Source organism: Pecten maximus, chromosome 11 (assembly GCF_902652985.1).
Source record: "Pecten maximus chromosome 11, xPecMax1.1, whole genome shotgun sequence".
In the NCBI taxonomy this organism is placed as follows: domain Eukaryota; kingdom Metazoa; phylum Mollusca; class Bivalvia; order Pectinida; family Pectinidae; genus Pecten; species Pecten maximus.
Genome location: NC_047025.1, coordinates 36,330,555 through 36,345,971, shown reverse-complemented (window position 1 = coordinate 36,345,971; position 15,417 = coordinate 36,330,555). Strand labels below are relative to the sequence as shown.

Below are 15,417 nucleotides of genomic sequence, written 5' to 3'. Positions count from 1 at the left end.
CATTCAGAAAGATCCAACATTTGTTTTTCCATCCCCTTCGCTAGTTTTGGTACTTCTCCATTATGGGGCCCTTCACGCTGTCGTTTGGGATCAAATTATTGGACGCCGTTTTACTTTTTATACTAATTTAGTGATGTCACTTACATAGGTAATATAACTTATAGATACATAAAGTGATAACACTAATCATTAATTCAGTGATATCGCCTATTCAAAGGTTGATTATATCACTTAGGCCCGGTAGTAGTGTTTTTGTGGAACTCTTTTAGAAAGGAGGTTACATTTGATAACGTGCATAGACCTAGAATTTCAATAAAATAAAAGATTACCCGTGTTATGAACTATCGTGAAAAATCACAGGGATTGCACACCCTCGGTCCATATAAGCCGCCGGACTATGGATGTCAGTATCATACCGTAAAATCTTACATCCATACATGGCTCTATATATATAAGAATAACTGAAATGTGGGTGTCTAGTTGAAGCGAAGTTAAAGCCAGTATTGTGCTGTCGGCACTTTTCCGTTTCTTAAAAAAAAAAATCTTATTGAAATGAATTTATTCGGTTACTGCTTTAAATTCACTATTTAGACTAATTATATTTTGGTACCTATCCTGATGTATAAGTATCTTGTTAGGACCAGTTTCCGTCGTTATTTCGTTATTTTGTTAGTCATTGTTATCTCATCCTGTGGCTAATATGACTGTTTCATATTCATACAAAAACACTAATAATATTGAAGTCTGGTCGACAAAATCATTCCTGCAATACGATATACCAAATGGTTGTGAGCATGCGCAAAGCGATTCGGTGCTAATTAAGCCAGTGCAAGTGTCTAAAATTGTCTTTAATTATAATACCTTCGGAATATTCAATTCAACTTTATTGCATTTTACATCCAAAGAACACATCATGTATCGAACTGCAACCAATGTATGCATACATTTTAAAAATTGAACATACATGCATACCTAAGCACATTGTAAGCCTACTTTCCTCAGTTCAAAAGACTGTTCAAAGAGGCTATCTTCCACACTGCCTACTAGACTCTCGTTCAATCATAATACGCTTATATTGTATACGCGTGATAAACAATGCTTAAACAAAAAGGTCGAATAACTATATATAAATTCAGAACCAGTAATATATTTCTTCCAGAAGAGACAGGGCGATGTACTGGAACGTCACGTAATTCGCTATGCTGGGTTGGAAGCGAGTATCATTATTTATTTTTATGCTCAAATATATGTGTAAGTCAAATTCGTAAAAGGTATATACCTAAAGTTATTATACATGTAACCCATCTTTCATAAAATGAAAGGATCATTATGCAATATTAGAGTATTATCCAATCTATATCTGTTCATCCAAATACTAGAAAGACGTTTGAAAAAATATTGTGAATTTGCAACATACATATATTGTAAAAATATTGAAATGATATGTTCCAAAACATACATGTTATCATAAGTACTATCGTATAGTTAAATATATCATCCTGTATTGAACGAACTTTTATGCAGTGTATACAAACTTAATTTGTCTAAATATATGAGAAATGTGTGTTTCACTCTTCTGTACAAAATTATATACTGTATCATGCTGTTGTAATGTTTATTGACCTTTTGTCGCACATAATAGTGTGCCTGTGTGCTGTAGGTCGAAATCGCGAAAGTGCAATGGCGAAACTATTTTCGCGATTTTGCGTTCTCGTGGTTGAGAGATGACCCTAGCCGGCCATCTATAAAAATGTATAATTTTATGTTAAGTTATTGTTTCTTTGAAAAGATTTATCTTATCCTTAAATCGCCAACTATGTTTCTTGGAAATTTTACCATTTTCCCTCACATCTGACTCTTCCAACGCACACAAAAAAAATATGCAAACGATAACGGAATCCCTAAAATTCATAATTTATTGCCACCAATATATATATACTCTCAAATCATATGCTCATATAGGTAACAAAAGCATACGGTTATCGTTTCTTAAGTGATAAAATAAGTTACTTCAAATTAGGACTGGATTGCTTAACTAAATCATTATTATTTTAAGTGTATAACTTCCATAGATTACACGTGTACTGTACTGTATATCATTGATTTATTTGATTGCTAAGAGGATGGTAGGATGATGTTTGGAGGAAACGGAAACTTTTACTTACATTGACTGACAACTGCGGGTTGCATACAGTACGTGTACAATTCCTTTTTATGTATTATTAGAGAGAGAGAAAAAATCAATAAACGCTTGTGGAAAAATAAGTAACATCCGCATACTAAATAACCTAAATGGTAAAATCATGCTAATTAAATATGTTACAGCACGGACCAAAATACCACCTCAGTAGTCATATTAGTAGGAGTTACGTCCCTTTTATTCACTCTCCGTTACCGCGTACTTTTAGCGTTTCCGCCATTGTTTAAGAAGCAGGTGATACTGCATCAATTTTTTTAATCCACTGCATCGACCGTCATTTAAAGCAGCAAAAATGGTAATTATACAACGAATGCATTGATTGATATTTCAACTGCATAATACTTATTACATTTTTTGTTTAACAATATATATTGAATGTAAACAATGTGGATGCCGGGTCCCATTTGTAAACAAACCCGAACAAGCTTACGTTTTATATACGTTGTACCATTCGCATGATCTTATCTTAGAAGTAGATCTTTGAAAAGGTTCGGATTCATGTCGTATTGCCATTATTTTCATATTTTAAGTTCGTCGATGATGCACTTGACTTCACTTCACTCTTTGATAATTTCTAAAATACACAGTACACAAGCCAGGTACGACTCGAATCGCTTTTGGGGAGGTAGCTCAGACCTGAGGCTTATATAGTATAAAATTTAATGTATAGTTTACCAGAAAACTACAGCCCTCTCCCATGAACACTGTTACATCCGCATGTAGACAAGTGCAATCCCCATCTGAACACATGAAAGCAGTTATATGCCTATTTGACCAGAACTTCATAAGTCCAAGAACACATTAATACCAATCAGGGATTTATGATTTGACTTTTGAATTTGCCTAATGCTATAAGAGAGCTGAACGTTCTTAGAAATATGTAGACCTGTCAAAACTCGGATATGCACATCTGACAAAGAATGCCTGATGTTTACTTTTAATATAAGTAGGGACAACTGTACATGTTAGTACATACAGGTCAAGTTTGACAAAATGGTTTACCCACAGGGTACCCATAGCCATCAATAGAGGTGTCTCTGTTCAAGTTTTGGTTCAGTTCAGTAATCATTTTTTGTGTCGGTTTTCAGTTACTAATCTAATAAACAGTCGCAAGTAGAATACGTGCAAACTTCATTATGTATTGTAAAAAATGAAATAGTAATAGATAAGTGTCTACTAGTCTTCTCCATAAGGTATCTAGTATAAAGATAAAAAAAGTCTGTCCCTATATATATATATATGAGTCACAAATAATACATGCCTTTAATTTGCTGCCACCAAACAACTACGACCTACTTACTCCTATACATATACGAGGTCTTATTCCACCTGATTACATTGGTGGATATTGCGACCTCATATCCCCTCAGCGTGTTTTTCTTGTAGCTGCCAGCGCCCTGATTCTAGGGCGCGACGAAAAAGTGTCATAAACCATCTAAAACAATAATTCTTGTTAACAAATATGTGTACGCTTACTTGTTGATGAAGTATCAATCCATTTATGCACAAACTGTTGATGGACACCTCTTAAATATAATTATATCCACAATAATTCACTTGCGACCTACTGTGTTAAATATTGGGTCACTAAAACAACTTTGCTGTTCCGGTTATTATAAAATACGGAATGCACATAAAACGGAAAACGTAGCGTAATATTTTCACAGCATTTCGTTTGTTTCGTCTATTTCAACTCCATATTTGGATAAACCGGAAATAACCTCGAGAGGTCACAATCAAAACAAGTATGGCGGTATATACAAATGGGACCTACGCTTAAACGACAAAAGAGGCTAATAATCACTGATCTTGGATATAGATATGGACACATGTTGTGTGACTTTGTGTATTTATGATAGATAAATAGAATAAGGTAGGTCAGATCATATGAAATGTGAATAAAGATAACTTTTAAACGACTTTAATTAGGTGGGTCACAGCAACAGGTTTTATGTGCGGTGGTGATTAGAGGTTACATGACAGCCTGTCAAAAGTTTCCTGTCGTGTAAACCTCTAATATTATTGGAGTACGACCTACTGTGATCTTTTCATTATTTCAATTAACTGCGACATCCCTACCCATCAAAACAGAAAACAAGTACATCATCAATGCATCAAGCGTTTGATTAATACAAAGAAGACTATCACCAATATTATCAGAATTTCCCCTTCGGTCATGTAATCCTTAAGTTAGTTTTGTACCCACCAAATCAATGTTAACTAAAGAATACTAATTGACAAAGATCAGGTGGAAACTCCCCTACATTTTCTCAATTTTTTAGACAACTTTGTATTTTAGTTGTACCATATAAAACATGAAAATTTATCATTTTGATATATTTGTTAGAAAACAGTACTTCTTTTAATTACAGTATTCATATTTTTGCAGAATTCTATATCTGAAATCAGTTTTTCCGAAGGTGTAAAAACCAAGAAATATTTCAAACAATGAAAATAGAAGTGTTCAAATGTACTGAAATCCAACATTTGAATGTTTTATATAGGGCTTGCACTGTCAATAAGTGTTAAGTTGTCTTAGATGTGGCAAGTTCCCCACCCGATTATTATAAACCTGTATGATTCAGATGCCTTTGGTATGACACTGGAGGAAAAAAGGAAATGTTTACATGAATTATTAAAACAGATTGATCTTTCATTTGCAGACGGTGGGCAGGAGTTCGAAGATGCTGCAGCACATCAACTACAGAATGCGATGCACTCTGCAGGATGGCCGCACATTTATAGGAACTTTCAAAGCATTTGATAAACACATGAATCTCATCCTCGGGGATTGTGATGAGTTCAGGAAAGTGAAGCCAAAGAGTAGCAAGAGTGGAGAGAAGGAAGAGAAGAGAGTTCTAGGTCTGGTACTTTTGCGTGGGGAACATCTAGTATCTATGACTGTAGAGGGACCACCCCCAGCTGAGGTACGTAAATTTTCAAATGCAGTATGAGGTCATTTTACTTCATTACTGTTTTAATTCTTGTATCTAATTTGAGATAAATGAACTGAACATAATGAGGCATTTAAAAAAAAATTTGAAAGTTATAGACTTTGCTGCTCCTAGTCTTATGCCAATTATAGATAATAGTCAAAATTTATAGTCCAAAGTCAAAACAGGATAAAAAATATACACATTTTCTAAACAAATTGAACAAACAGCTTCAAAGTTTATATATTATTTTTAGAATATTTTTTAGAAATTCTGTCATCAAGTTGATATAAAGAAATTAATACAAGTTATTGTGTACACAGGAAGGTATTGCTCGTGTTCCCCTCTCTGGTGCTGGACCAGGCGCTGGTATTGGTCGGGCAGCAGGACGAGGAATGGGTGGAGGACCTCACCAGGGTCTACAGGGTCCAGTCAGGGGTGTTGGTGGACCTGGGTCACAAATGATGAATCCCAACCGCAGCACAATGTCAGCACCACCACAAATGAGAGGTTAGTTTTATTAGTCCCAACTTTCAATGTAACCAAGAAAAAAGAATTGCAATTTTAGCCTTTCCACTATTGAACAGCGAATGATTCATAAGGACCTATGGTACTTTCTGTTTGCGATTGAATATTTCAATCATTAATGCATATCAGTGTCAACTTTTTAACAATTTTGCAATTTTGTCCAGTTTACCATGACTTCATTTTTACTTTCGTAACTAGTGCTGGAATGGTTTGGAAAATTCGAAGACATTTGGTGTTGAACTATTGCTCTGCTCTATGATGTACTATTGACTGTACTGTAACCCCACTGGATAACTGTCTTTCCTGTAATGCTATAATTTGTACTACTATCTGTTAAAAAAATTCATCAGATCTTGTTGCAAATGTGTTTTTGTTTGGACAATACTTATGTAATTGTGCTGTTCCCAGGTCCTCCAGGGCGTGGAGGCCCCCCACCTGGCATGATGGGAATGAGAGGACCACCTATGGGAGGGCGTGGTGGACCAGGGATGAGAGGCCCACCTCCGGGCATGATGAGAGGTTAGTAATGATATACTGGACTCTGCTGAGCTCTTGTCAATCCATAAGAATTATTCTCCTCCAAGGTTATTCCTTGCTAGCCTAATGTGGAAAATATTTTACAGCAAATGTAAAAAAGAATTGAAAGAGCGGAATTGGGAAACAGATTGCTGTCTTGGCCAAAAATGAATTTAAAAATTAAACAAGAATCATTAAAGTTTTTGTGTCGGTATCATTCAAGGAATCTGCAGTTAAATTTATCATTCAAGTTTATAAATAAAACTGATTGAAATATTTATTTTAAGTTCCAATAACAGAAAATAATGTCGCAAATAAATGTGCATCGACTTTTCCCACCTACTACTTAATTCATCAGAGGTGGGGTTGAAGCCATGTGCCAAATTGCAACCAGATCTATGTTTGTGTTTATATAATGATTGTGGTTTCATCTCCATTAATAAAGACATATTGTGTCACTTGGTATACTAAAGGATGTCATAACTTATGTAGTAGAAATTAATAGAAACTGATTGAAATAACAAACAAACAAATACGTGACAGAATTTGACATGAAATATTGTAATTTTCAAGGAGCCTGTTAGGGGTAACTATACATTAGTCTGATACACAAATAAGGATTCAAAATGAAAGTATCTAGGCCACATCAATATTCAAAATTATTAACAAAGGACTAGATTCTGTAAATTACTTGTATGTCGCACCAAAGTGTATTATACACATCAGCCAACAGTGCCCCATAGATGTACAGTATTATAGATGCAGGTGTGAAGGTTGAACTCGATTATGATGGAAAGAATAAAATGATGCCATTTAAAACAGCAATGGTTAACAGCAAAGTGACTTTAAAGATTTGGGAATTTATTATGACATCAATGGAGAAAAAACAATCAGAAATGGTTCTTATATTAGTACCCATATAGATACATAGACACTGTCCTCCCAATAGATATAAACAAACTTAATATCCTGATTCAGTCAATGTAACACTGAATCTGAGAGGTTTTACAGAACTGAAAAGCAATTGTGTTTCTGTATTTGTTAAAATAAAAATTGTAATAAGTTAGTTAGGGAGTTGTGTCCCTTTTCTGATTTTGTCTAGTACTGCTACTTACCTTCTCAGTAACACATGTACTTTTAATTCTGTTTAATATCGTAATGGTCAACAAGCAATGATTAAAAATAGTGTTAACAAGCATTTGTTTTCTATATCCTCAGGACCACCTCCAGGAATGAGAAGGTAGAAAGACAAGCACTATGAAAAGTGTACACATCCAGTGAAGCCTGTAGATATTGTGTCTAAATGGGACTGCACAAGAGCAAATATGAAAGATCTAGGTTTTATTTGTAACTATGGACAAAATCTCGATTATGATGACAATTCTGGAACATTATAAAGGAAGAATGTTCTTTCGAGAAAGACTGTTGTCACATTTTATGGTCGACTGTGAGATCCATAATTCATTTGTGAGGAATTCTTTCCTTTTACATCTATCATTTATATTGTAAGATATTGTAGGTGATCATGTCATTTTGAAAGAGAACTGAAAATTGTGTGGGAGAATGAAAGCTGATTTGAGTATGAGGAAGAATGTTTTGTTTTCATGGACCAATCCTGTGGTCTGTTTCATGATGGTGAGAGAGCTTTCTAAAAACATATTCATCATATTGCCACTGAATTAAGTGAATAAACATGAAGAAATTGATGTTGTTTAATTTTTAACTAGATGTTGATAACCTGAAACTGCAGTTGTAGATCTGTGCATCTCGTGAGACTTACCAAATTTTGTTCTATTTTACTTCCTTATTGGCTTTACATGCTTCTGCCTTCAAGGTTATCTCCCTTCCATTAATTAGTCCCTGGCCACCTCGGAGGCATCATAGGTTTTGTCCTTCCTCAATAGTGACAGTTACCCAGGGTTCTGGTATGGTATATTATCAAGATTGGTTTTCCTAGTTTTAAGGTCACATATCAATGTAAGCAAGAGTCTGAAGAGGTACACGTTATCAGCTTAGTATCTTAATAAATGCTGAATCAACTTTGCTCTTGTAGTAGGTAGGATACAAGTCAAATGGGACTGTTGTCATTTGATTGTCTATTATTGGATAATTTTGATAAGCAGTAATAGGAGTTTACAAAAACATGTAGTAAATGTGGAACAGTGGTTGCCCTACTTCAACATTTTCATCAATTAATTTTCCATCATCAGCTGTTCTGTATCAAGCTTTATCACAGGCGGGTGGATCTGGTTAGTATTTATAGCTTTGGCTTTATTATGAAGCTAAAACAATTGAGCCCTATAACTACAGTATAAGGTTTAAAAAAAAAAGAAATTCCCTTTACCCTAAAAGTCAAATGAGCCAACTTAGTTGAGACACTGACTTTAACGAACAACTTCTTGTTTACCGAAAGTTATATCATTAAGTCGGTTCAGGAGTGTAACCCCACAATTTTTTCAAAAAAAAAGAGAGAGAGATATCCCAGAGGGATCTTGGCGCCCACCATTGAATGATCTTGATTGGTCCTATGAAACACCGTTTCCCTTCTTACCAATCCTCAATCGGTTGATGACATGGAGAATCTTCATTTGAAGGCAAGGACAGATCTTAGGTCTTACTGAAATCTCGAATAACACATTTCAACTATCAAATGCAAGATGGCTAGCTGTCGCCAATTTAGTTTTCCCGATCAGACTCGAATTGACACAAATAGGAACCTGCCTGTGAAGTTCGAAAAGCATCCCTCCAATACTTCAAGAAACATGCGATAACAAATTGTAACTGCCAAAATCCAATATGCCACCTGTCGGCCGTTTGCAATCAGTCTTAAACTATTGATCATGCACAACTAGGACCACGGAGTACTTACTTAAGAAATAATAGATCCATAAAGAACTGAGAAATGGCGATATGATTGTTCACGGGCGGTAATGGACGAAAGGCAACTTGAAAAGGAGAAATGGCTTTGATTCTTGTTCAATATCACATGGGTCAGCTCTCAAAGCACTTCGGAATTACGTTGGACGTCTTGATACAAAACTACTGGTCCCCGAATGAACATAATCTCATCCATTCGTAACTTACAGGGGCGGACCCAGGATTCCATGTTCGGGGGGGGGGGGGGGGGAGACAAATCATTCAGGCGAGGGGTCAGAAGCTATCCAAGAAATGGTGCAAAATCCTGCATTCTTAGATTCTTAGAAAGTGGTATCTATGGTATATATGATATACTTTCAGTGGGTTTTTTAGCCCACCATCTGATGATGGTGGGCTATTCAAATCGCCCTGCGTCCGTGGTCCGTCGTCCGTCCGTCCCTCCGTCCGTAAACAATTCTTGTTATCGCTATTTCTCAGAAATTACTGAAGGGATCTTTCTCAAATTTCATATTTAGGTTCCCCTTGGTGCCTAGTTATGCATATTGCATTTTGAGACCAATCTGAAAACAACATGGCCGACAGGCAGCCATCTTGGATTTTGACAATTGAAGTTTGTTATCGCTATTTCTCAGAAACTATTGAGGGGATCTTTCTTAAATTTCATATGTAGGTTCCCCTTGGTGCCTAGTTATGCATATTGCATTTTGAGACCAATCTGAAAACAACATGGCCGACAGGCAGCCATCTTGGATTTTGACAATTGAAGTTTGTTATCGCTATTTCTCAGAAACTATTGAGGGGATCTTTCTGAAATTTCATATGTAGGTTCCCCTTGGTGCCTAGTTATGCATATTGCATTTTGAGACCAATCTGAAAACAACATGGCCGACAGGCAGCCATCTTGGATTTTGACAATTGAAGTTTGTTATCGCTATTTCTCAGAAACTATTGAGGGGATCTTTCTGAAATTTCATATGTAGGTTCCCCTTGGTGCCTAGTTATGCATATTGCATTTTGAGACCAATCTGAAAACAACATGGCCGACAGGCAGCCATCTTGGATTTTGACAATTGAAGTTTGTTATCGCTATTTCTGAGAAAGCACTGAAGGGATCTTTCTCAAATTTCATATAAAGGTTCCTCTTGGTGCCTAGTTAGGCATATTGCATTTTGAGACCAATTGGAAAACAACATGGCCGACAGGCAGCCATCTTGGATTTTGACAATTGAAGTTTGTTATCGCTATTTCTCAGAAACTAATGAAGGCATCTTTCTGAAATTTCATATGTAGGTTCCCCTTGGTGCCTAGTTATGCATATTGCATTTTGAGACTAATCGGAAAACAACATGGCCAACAGGCAGCCATCTTGGATTTTGACAATTGAAGTTTGTTATCGCTATTTCTCAGAAACTTATGAAGGGATCTTTCTGAAATTTCATATGTAGGTTTCCCTCGGTGCCTAGTTATGCATATTGCATTTTGAGACCAATCTGAAAACAACATGGCCGACAGGCAGCCATCTTGGATTTTGACAATTGAAGTTTGTTATCGCTATTTCTGAGAAAGTACTGAATGGATCTTTCTCAAATTTCATATGTAGGTTTCCCTCAGTGCGTAGTTATGCATATTGCATTTTGAGACCAATCGAAAAACAACATGGCCGACAGGCAGCCATCTTGGATTTTGACAATTGAAGATTGTTATCGCTATTTATCAGAAATTGCTGAAAGGATCTTTCTGAATTTCATTTGTAGGTTGCCCTCTGTGCCTAGTTATGCATATTGGATTTTGAGACCAGTCAGAAAACAACCTGGCTGACAGGCAGCCATCTTGTATTTTGAAAATTGAAGTTTGTTATCGCTATTGTACAGAAGGTACTGAAGGGATTTTTCTCAAATTTCATATGTAGGTTCCCCATGGTCCCTGGTATTGCATTTTGGGACCAATCGGAAAACAACATGGCCGACAGACAGCCATTATCGCTAAATCTTAAATTTTATATATAGGTTCCCCTTGTTTGAAAAGTATTAGAGGGCTGTTTCTGAATTAACACAGATTAGTAATATAAGACTTAGAGGAAGGGAAAAGTAGAGAAAAGATCAATCTGACATGGAACCTATAAAGATCATTCAATGGTGGGCGCCAAGATCCCTCTGGGATCTCTTGTTTATATATTTTTTTTAAACTGATTTTTTCTCATAAACTGTTTAGGATGTACGTAACAAAGGAAACAAGGCGGCGGTGGGGGGGGGGGGGGGGGGGGGGGGGGGGGGGGGGGGGGGGGGGGGGGGGTTTTTTATTTTTTGTTTTGTTTTTTTTTTTATTGTTTTTTTTTTTGTTGTTTATGTCTTTTTTTTTTTTTCGTTTTTTTTTTTTTTATTTTTCTTTTTTTTTTTATTATAGTTTTTTGGTTTTGTTTTTTTTTTTTGTTCTTTTTTTTTACTCTTCCCTCTTCCACTCTTACTCTGGGGGGGGGGGGGTTCGTCCAGTTCCCCAGAGGCTAGGGGCCGCGGTGGCCGAGTGGTTAAGGTGTCCCGACACTTTAACACTAGCCCTCCACCTCTGGGTTGCGAGTTCGATACCTACGTGGGGCAGTTGCCAGGTGCTGACCGTAGGCCAGTGGTTTTTCTCCGGGTACTCCGGCTTTCCTCCACCTCCAAAACCTGGCACGTCCTTAAATGACCCTGGCTGTTAATAGGACGTTAAACAAAAACAAACCAAACCAAATCCCCAGAGGCTCTCGACAAAGTGGTGTATTATCACTCATCAGAGTTTCTGGACCATATTTTTCATGTTTACTTTTTAGATTTTTGCTTTATTATCATGATATTATTTTCAATGATTAACTGTTCTAGGATCAGGGGGCCATGCTTGCTTTTTTTCTGAATGATGTTTTCAGGATAACTATCTAATGTGTACTACATAAGGAAACAGGACAGGAATCTGGGGTCCCAGAAGCTCTTGATAAAATGGTGTATAATCAGCATGATGTAGAAGTTTCAGGATTACATTTTGCCTACTTTAATTTTCGCGATTTTCTTAATCAAATTTCAGGATTAACTGTTTAGAGGGCGCGGTACAAGAAAATAAAGCGGGGGTCTCGGAGCAGCCCAAGACCAATTGGTTTTTAAATGGAGCTAATAAAACGTAATATCTGTAGTGATTATCTTTGGAAGTGTTTTGACCACCCAAACTGACAAAAATTCAGAGTTTTCAGATTACGTAGAACACATAAGATCGTTTTCTGTCTCAATTTGTTGTTGTGCATTCTTTGTTTTAGATTTGCAAATGCTAAGCAGCAGGATATAGAGTTTTCTAGGTGTCTTACTAAGGGTATAAAGTGTACATGCATAGACATTCTATGCGAAGAGAAAGTGACAATGGAAACGACTGAAAACTGTAAGGGTGGCTGAGAAAAGAAAGATGTTCCTCCTGTCCATATTAAATACATGACATTTCTCACAATGATTTTGACTATGACTGTTCTTTGGTTATGATTTAAATGACGTTTAAGCGACATAACAATATGATGCATCAGTTTATCGTGGGTAAGGAATTCGGTAATATCAATATATCGATATAGCCATATAATAAGTTGTCAAATTATCGACAAAATTATGACGCAACCACAACGTATGCTATGCTACAGGATCTGGTAATCGCTCGACCTTTGACAGAACGAGACCATGGCAGTGAGGGAACCGTCAACGTCGCATTGTCGGTTCCCAACTCCTTCGATGGAGCGAGTTTATGAGAATAAACAATTGTCATTATAATTGAAGTTTGCTAACCCAGTGTGTTCAATACGATACTCTCCGGGGTTTGTACCAATATGAGGTCTATACCGCCTTCCGTATTATACAGGGTTTGTACCAATATGAGGTCTATACCGCCTTCCGTATTATACAGGGTTTGTACCAATATGAGGTCTATACCGCCTTCCGTATTATACAGGGTGTACACGTACCAATATGAGGTCTATACCGCCTTCCGTATTATACAGGTTTGTACCAATATGAGGTCTATACCGCCTTCCGTATTATACAGGGTTTGTACCAATATGAGGTCTATACCGCCTTCCGTATTATACAGGTTTGTACCAATATGAGGTCTATATCGCCTTCCATATTATACAGGGTTTGTACCAATATGAGGTATATACCGCCTTCCGTATTATACAGGGTTTGTATCAATATGAGGTCTATATCGCCTTCCGTATTATACAGGGTTTGTACCAATATGAGGTCTATACCGCCTTCCGTATTATACAGGGTTTGTACCAATATGAGGTCTATACCGCCTTCCGTATTATACAGGTTTGTACCAATATGAGGTATATACCGCCTTCCGTATTATACAGGGTCTGTACCAATATGAGGTCTATACCGCCTTCCGTATTATACAGGGTTTGTACCAATATGAGGTCTATACCGCCTTCCGTATTATACAGGTTTGTACCAATATGAGGTATATACCGCCTTCCGTATTATACAGGGTTTGTACCAATATGAGGTCTATACCGCCTTCCATATTATACAGGGTGTGTACCAATATGAGGTCTATACCGCCTTCCGTATTATACAGGGTTTATACCAATATGAGGTCTATACCGCCTTCCGTATTATACAGGGTTTGTACCAATACGAGGTCTATACCGCCTTCCGTATTATACAGGGTGTGTACCAATATGAGGTCTATACCGCCTTCCATATTATACAGGGTTTGTACCAATATGAGGTCTATACCGCCTTCCGTATTATAGCGGGATTTGTTATCCAATATGTCAGGTTCTATACCTGCACTTCCGCTATTATACAGGGTTCTGTACCAATATGAGGTCTATACCGCCTTCCGTATATACAGGGTTTGTACCAATATGAGTGGTCCTATAACCGGCCTTCACGTATTATACAATGGATTTTTGTACCAATATTGAGGGTCTTATTACCCGCCTTCCGTATTTATACAGGGTTTTTATCCAATATGCGGTCTATATCCTCCTTCCGTCTTATACCGGGTTTGTACCCAATATGAGGTCTATACCGCCTTCCGTATTATACAGGATTTGTTACCAATATGAGGCTCTATACCGCACTTCCGTATGATACAGGGTTGTTTTTGTATCACTAATGAGAGGTCTCTATACCGCCTTCACGTATTTCTACAGGTTTGGTATCCATATTATGAGGTCTATACCGGCCTTCCGTATTTCATAAGGGTTTGTGATACCCAATCATGAGGTCTATACCGCCTTCCGTATTATTACAGGGTTTTATACCAATATTGATGGGTCTATACCGCCTTCACCCGTCATTATACAGGATTTGTACCAATATGCACGGGTCTATACCGCCATTCCGTATTATGACAGGGTTTGTACCAATAGAGGTCTATACCGCCTCCGTATTATTACAGGGTTTTTACCCAATATGACTGGTTCTATACCGCCTTCCGTATTATACAGGGTTTGTACCAGTATGAGGTCTATACCGCCTTCCGTATTATACAGGGTTTGTACCAATATGAGGTCTATACCGCCTTCCGTATTATACAGGTTTGTACCAATACGAGGTCTATACCGCCTTCCGTATTATACAGGTTTGTACCAATATCAGGTCTATACCGCCTTCCGTATTATACAGGTTTGTACCAATATCAGGTCTATACCGCCTTCCGTATTATACAGGGTTTGTACCAATATGAGGTCTATACCGCCTTCCGTATTATGCCCTTATGATTAAACAAATATATTATGCTATATGTATACCGATAATCTCTTGACCAATCTCTGTTTAATTCGGACACCTAACCGTCCTTTATAACACATGTACCGGTCACAGTATATGTATGTCTATATAGCTTCCACCAATTAAGTATAACAACACATCCCTGATTCCACCTGATCTATAATAGACCTGATGATAGGAAAATAAGTAACCGGTATCTGTACTCCATTAAGTTTAGTGTATGTCACTGTCAAACAATTCCGTTATATTCTGTGAAAGACATCTGTACAGAGAGCCATTCGGCATCAGCATCAACTATGCAATATGAATTATGAGGTGAAATAGATAAAAATGATGATCATTAAAATGAAAATTATTTCAAACCTTTTACTTTCCTCCAGAAGGCGTATGTGAATACAAACTACAATATAGATACTAGAAACCTATTATGTCCATCATCATTTAGCCAGTTATGTGTATGAAGTTCAAAGGTCAAATACCAGTCCTCTCCTTTATCCCCACTTCCCCGTTTTTCTATCTAAATTGAGTTTGATATTAGCGCACGACGGCGCCTCTCGCAGCATCTGTTCTGTTGCTATGGAGAAGCGCCTCGGGCGCATCATTTTCATACCACGCC

At 37.1% G+C, this 15,417-nt stretch overlaps 1 protein-coding gene across 1 annotated transcript; it reads left to right on the top strand.

Annotated features, from left to right (window-relative positions):
* The first annotated feature begins 2,363 nt into the window (after positions 1-2,363).
* On the top strand, positions 2,364-7,883 carry LOC117338066 (small nuclear ribonucleoprotein-associated protein B'-like). The gene is made up of 5 exons (XM_033899250.1): positions 2,364-2,495; positions 4,864-5,127; positions 5,457-5,643; positions 6,070-6,180; positions 7,396-7,883. Exons 1-5 carry the CDS (start codon positions 2,493-2,495, stop codon positions 7,419-7,421), a joined length of 591 nt encoding a protein of 196 aa, XP_033755141.1. The 5' UTR covers positions 2,364-2,492; the 3' UTR covers positions 7,422-7,883.
* The last annotated feature ends 7,534 nt before the right edge of the window (positions 7,884-15,417 follow it).

What these genes read in the sequence shown, in the direction of transcription:
- LOC117338066 (XM_033899250.1), top strand. An exon ending in AGGGACCACCCCCAGCTGAG is followed by an intron (nt 5,128 to 5,456) that starts GTACGTAAATTT and finishes TTGTGTACACAG; the next exon opens with GAAGGTATTGCTCGTGTTCC. An exon ending in ACCTCCGGGCATGATGAGAG is followed by an intron (nt 6,181 to 7,395) that starts GTTAGTAATGAT and finishes CTATATCCTCAG; the next exon opens with GACCACCTCCAGGAATGAGA.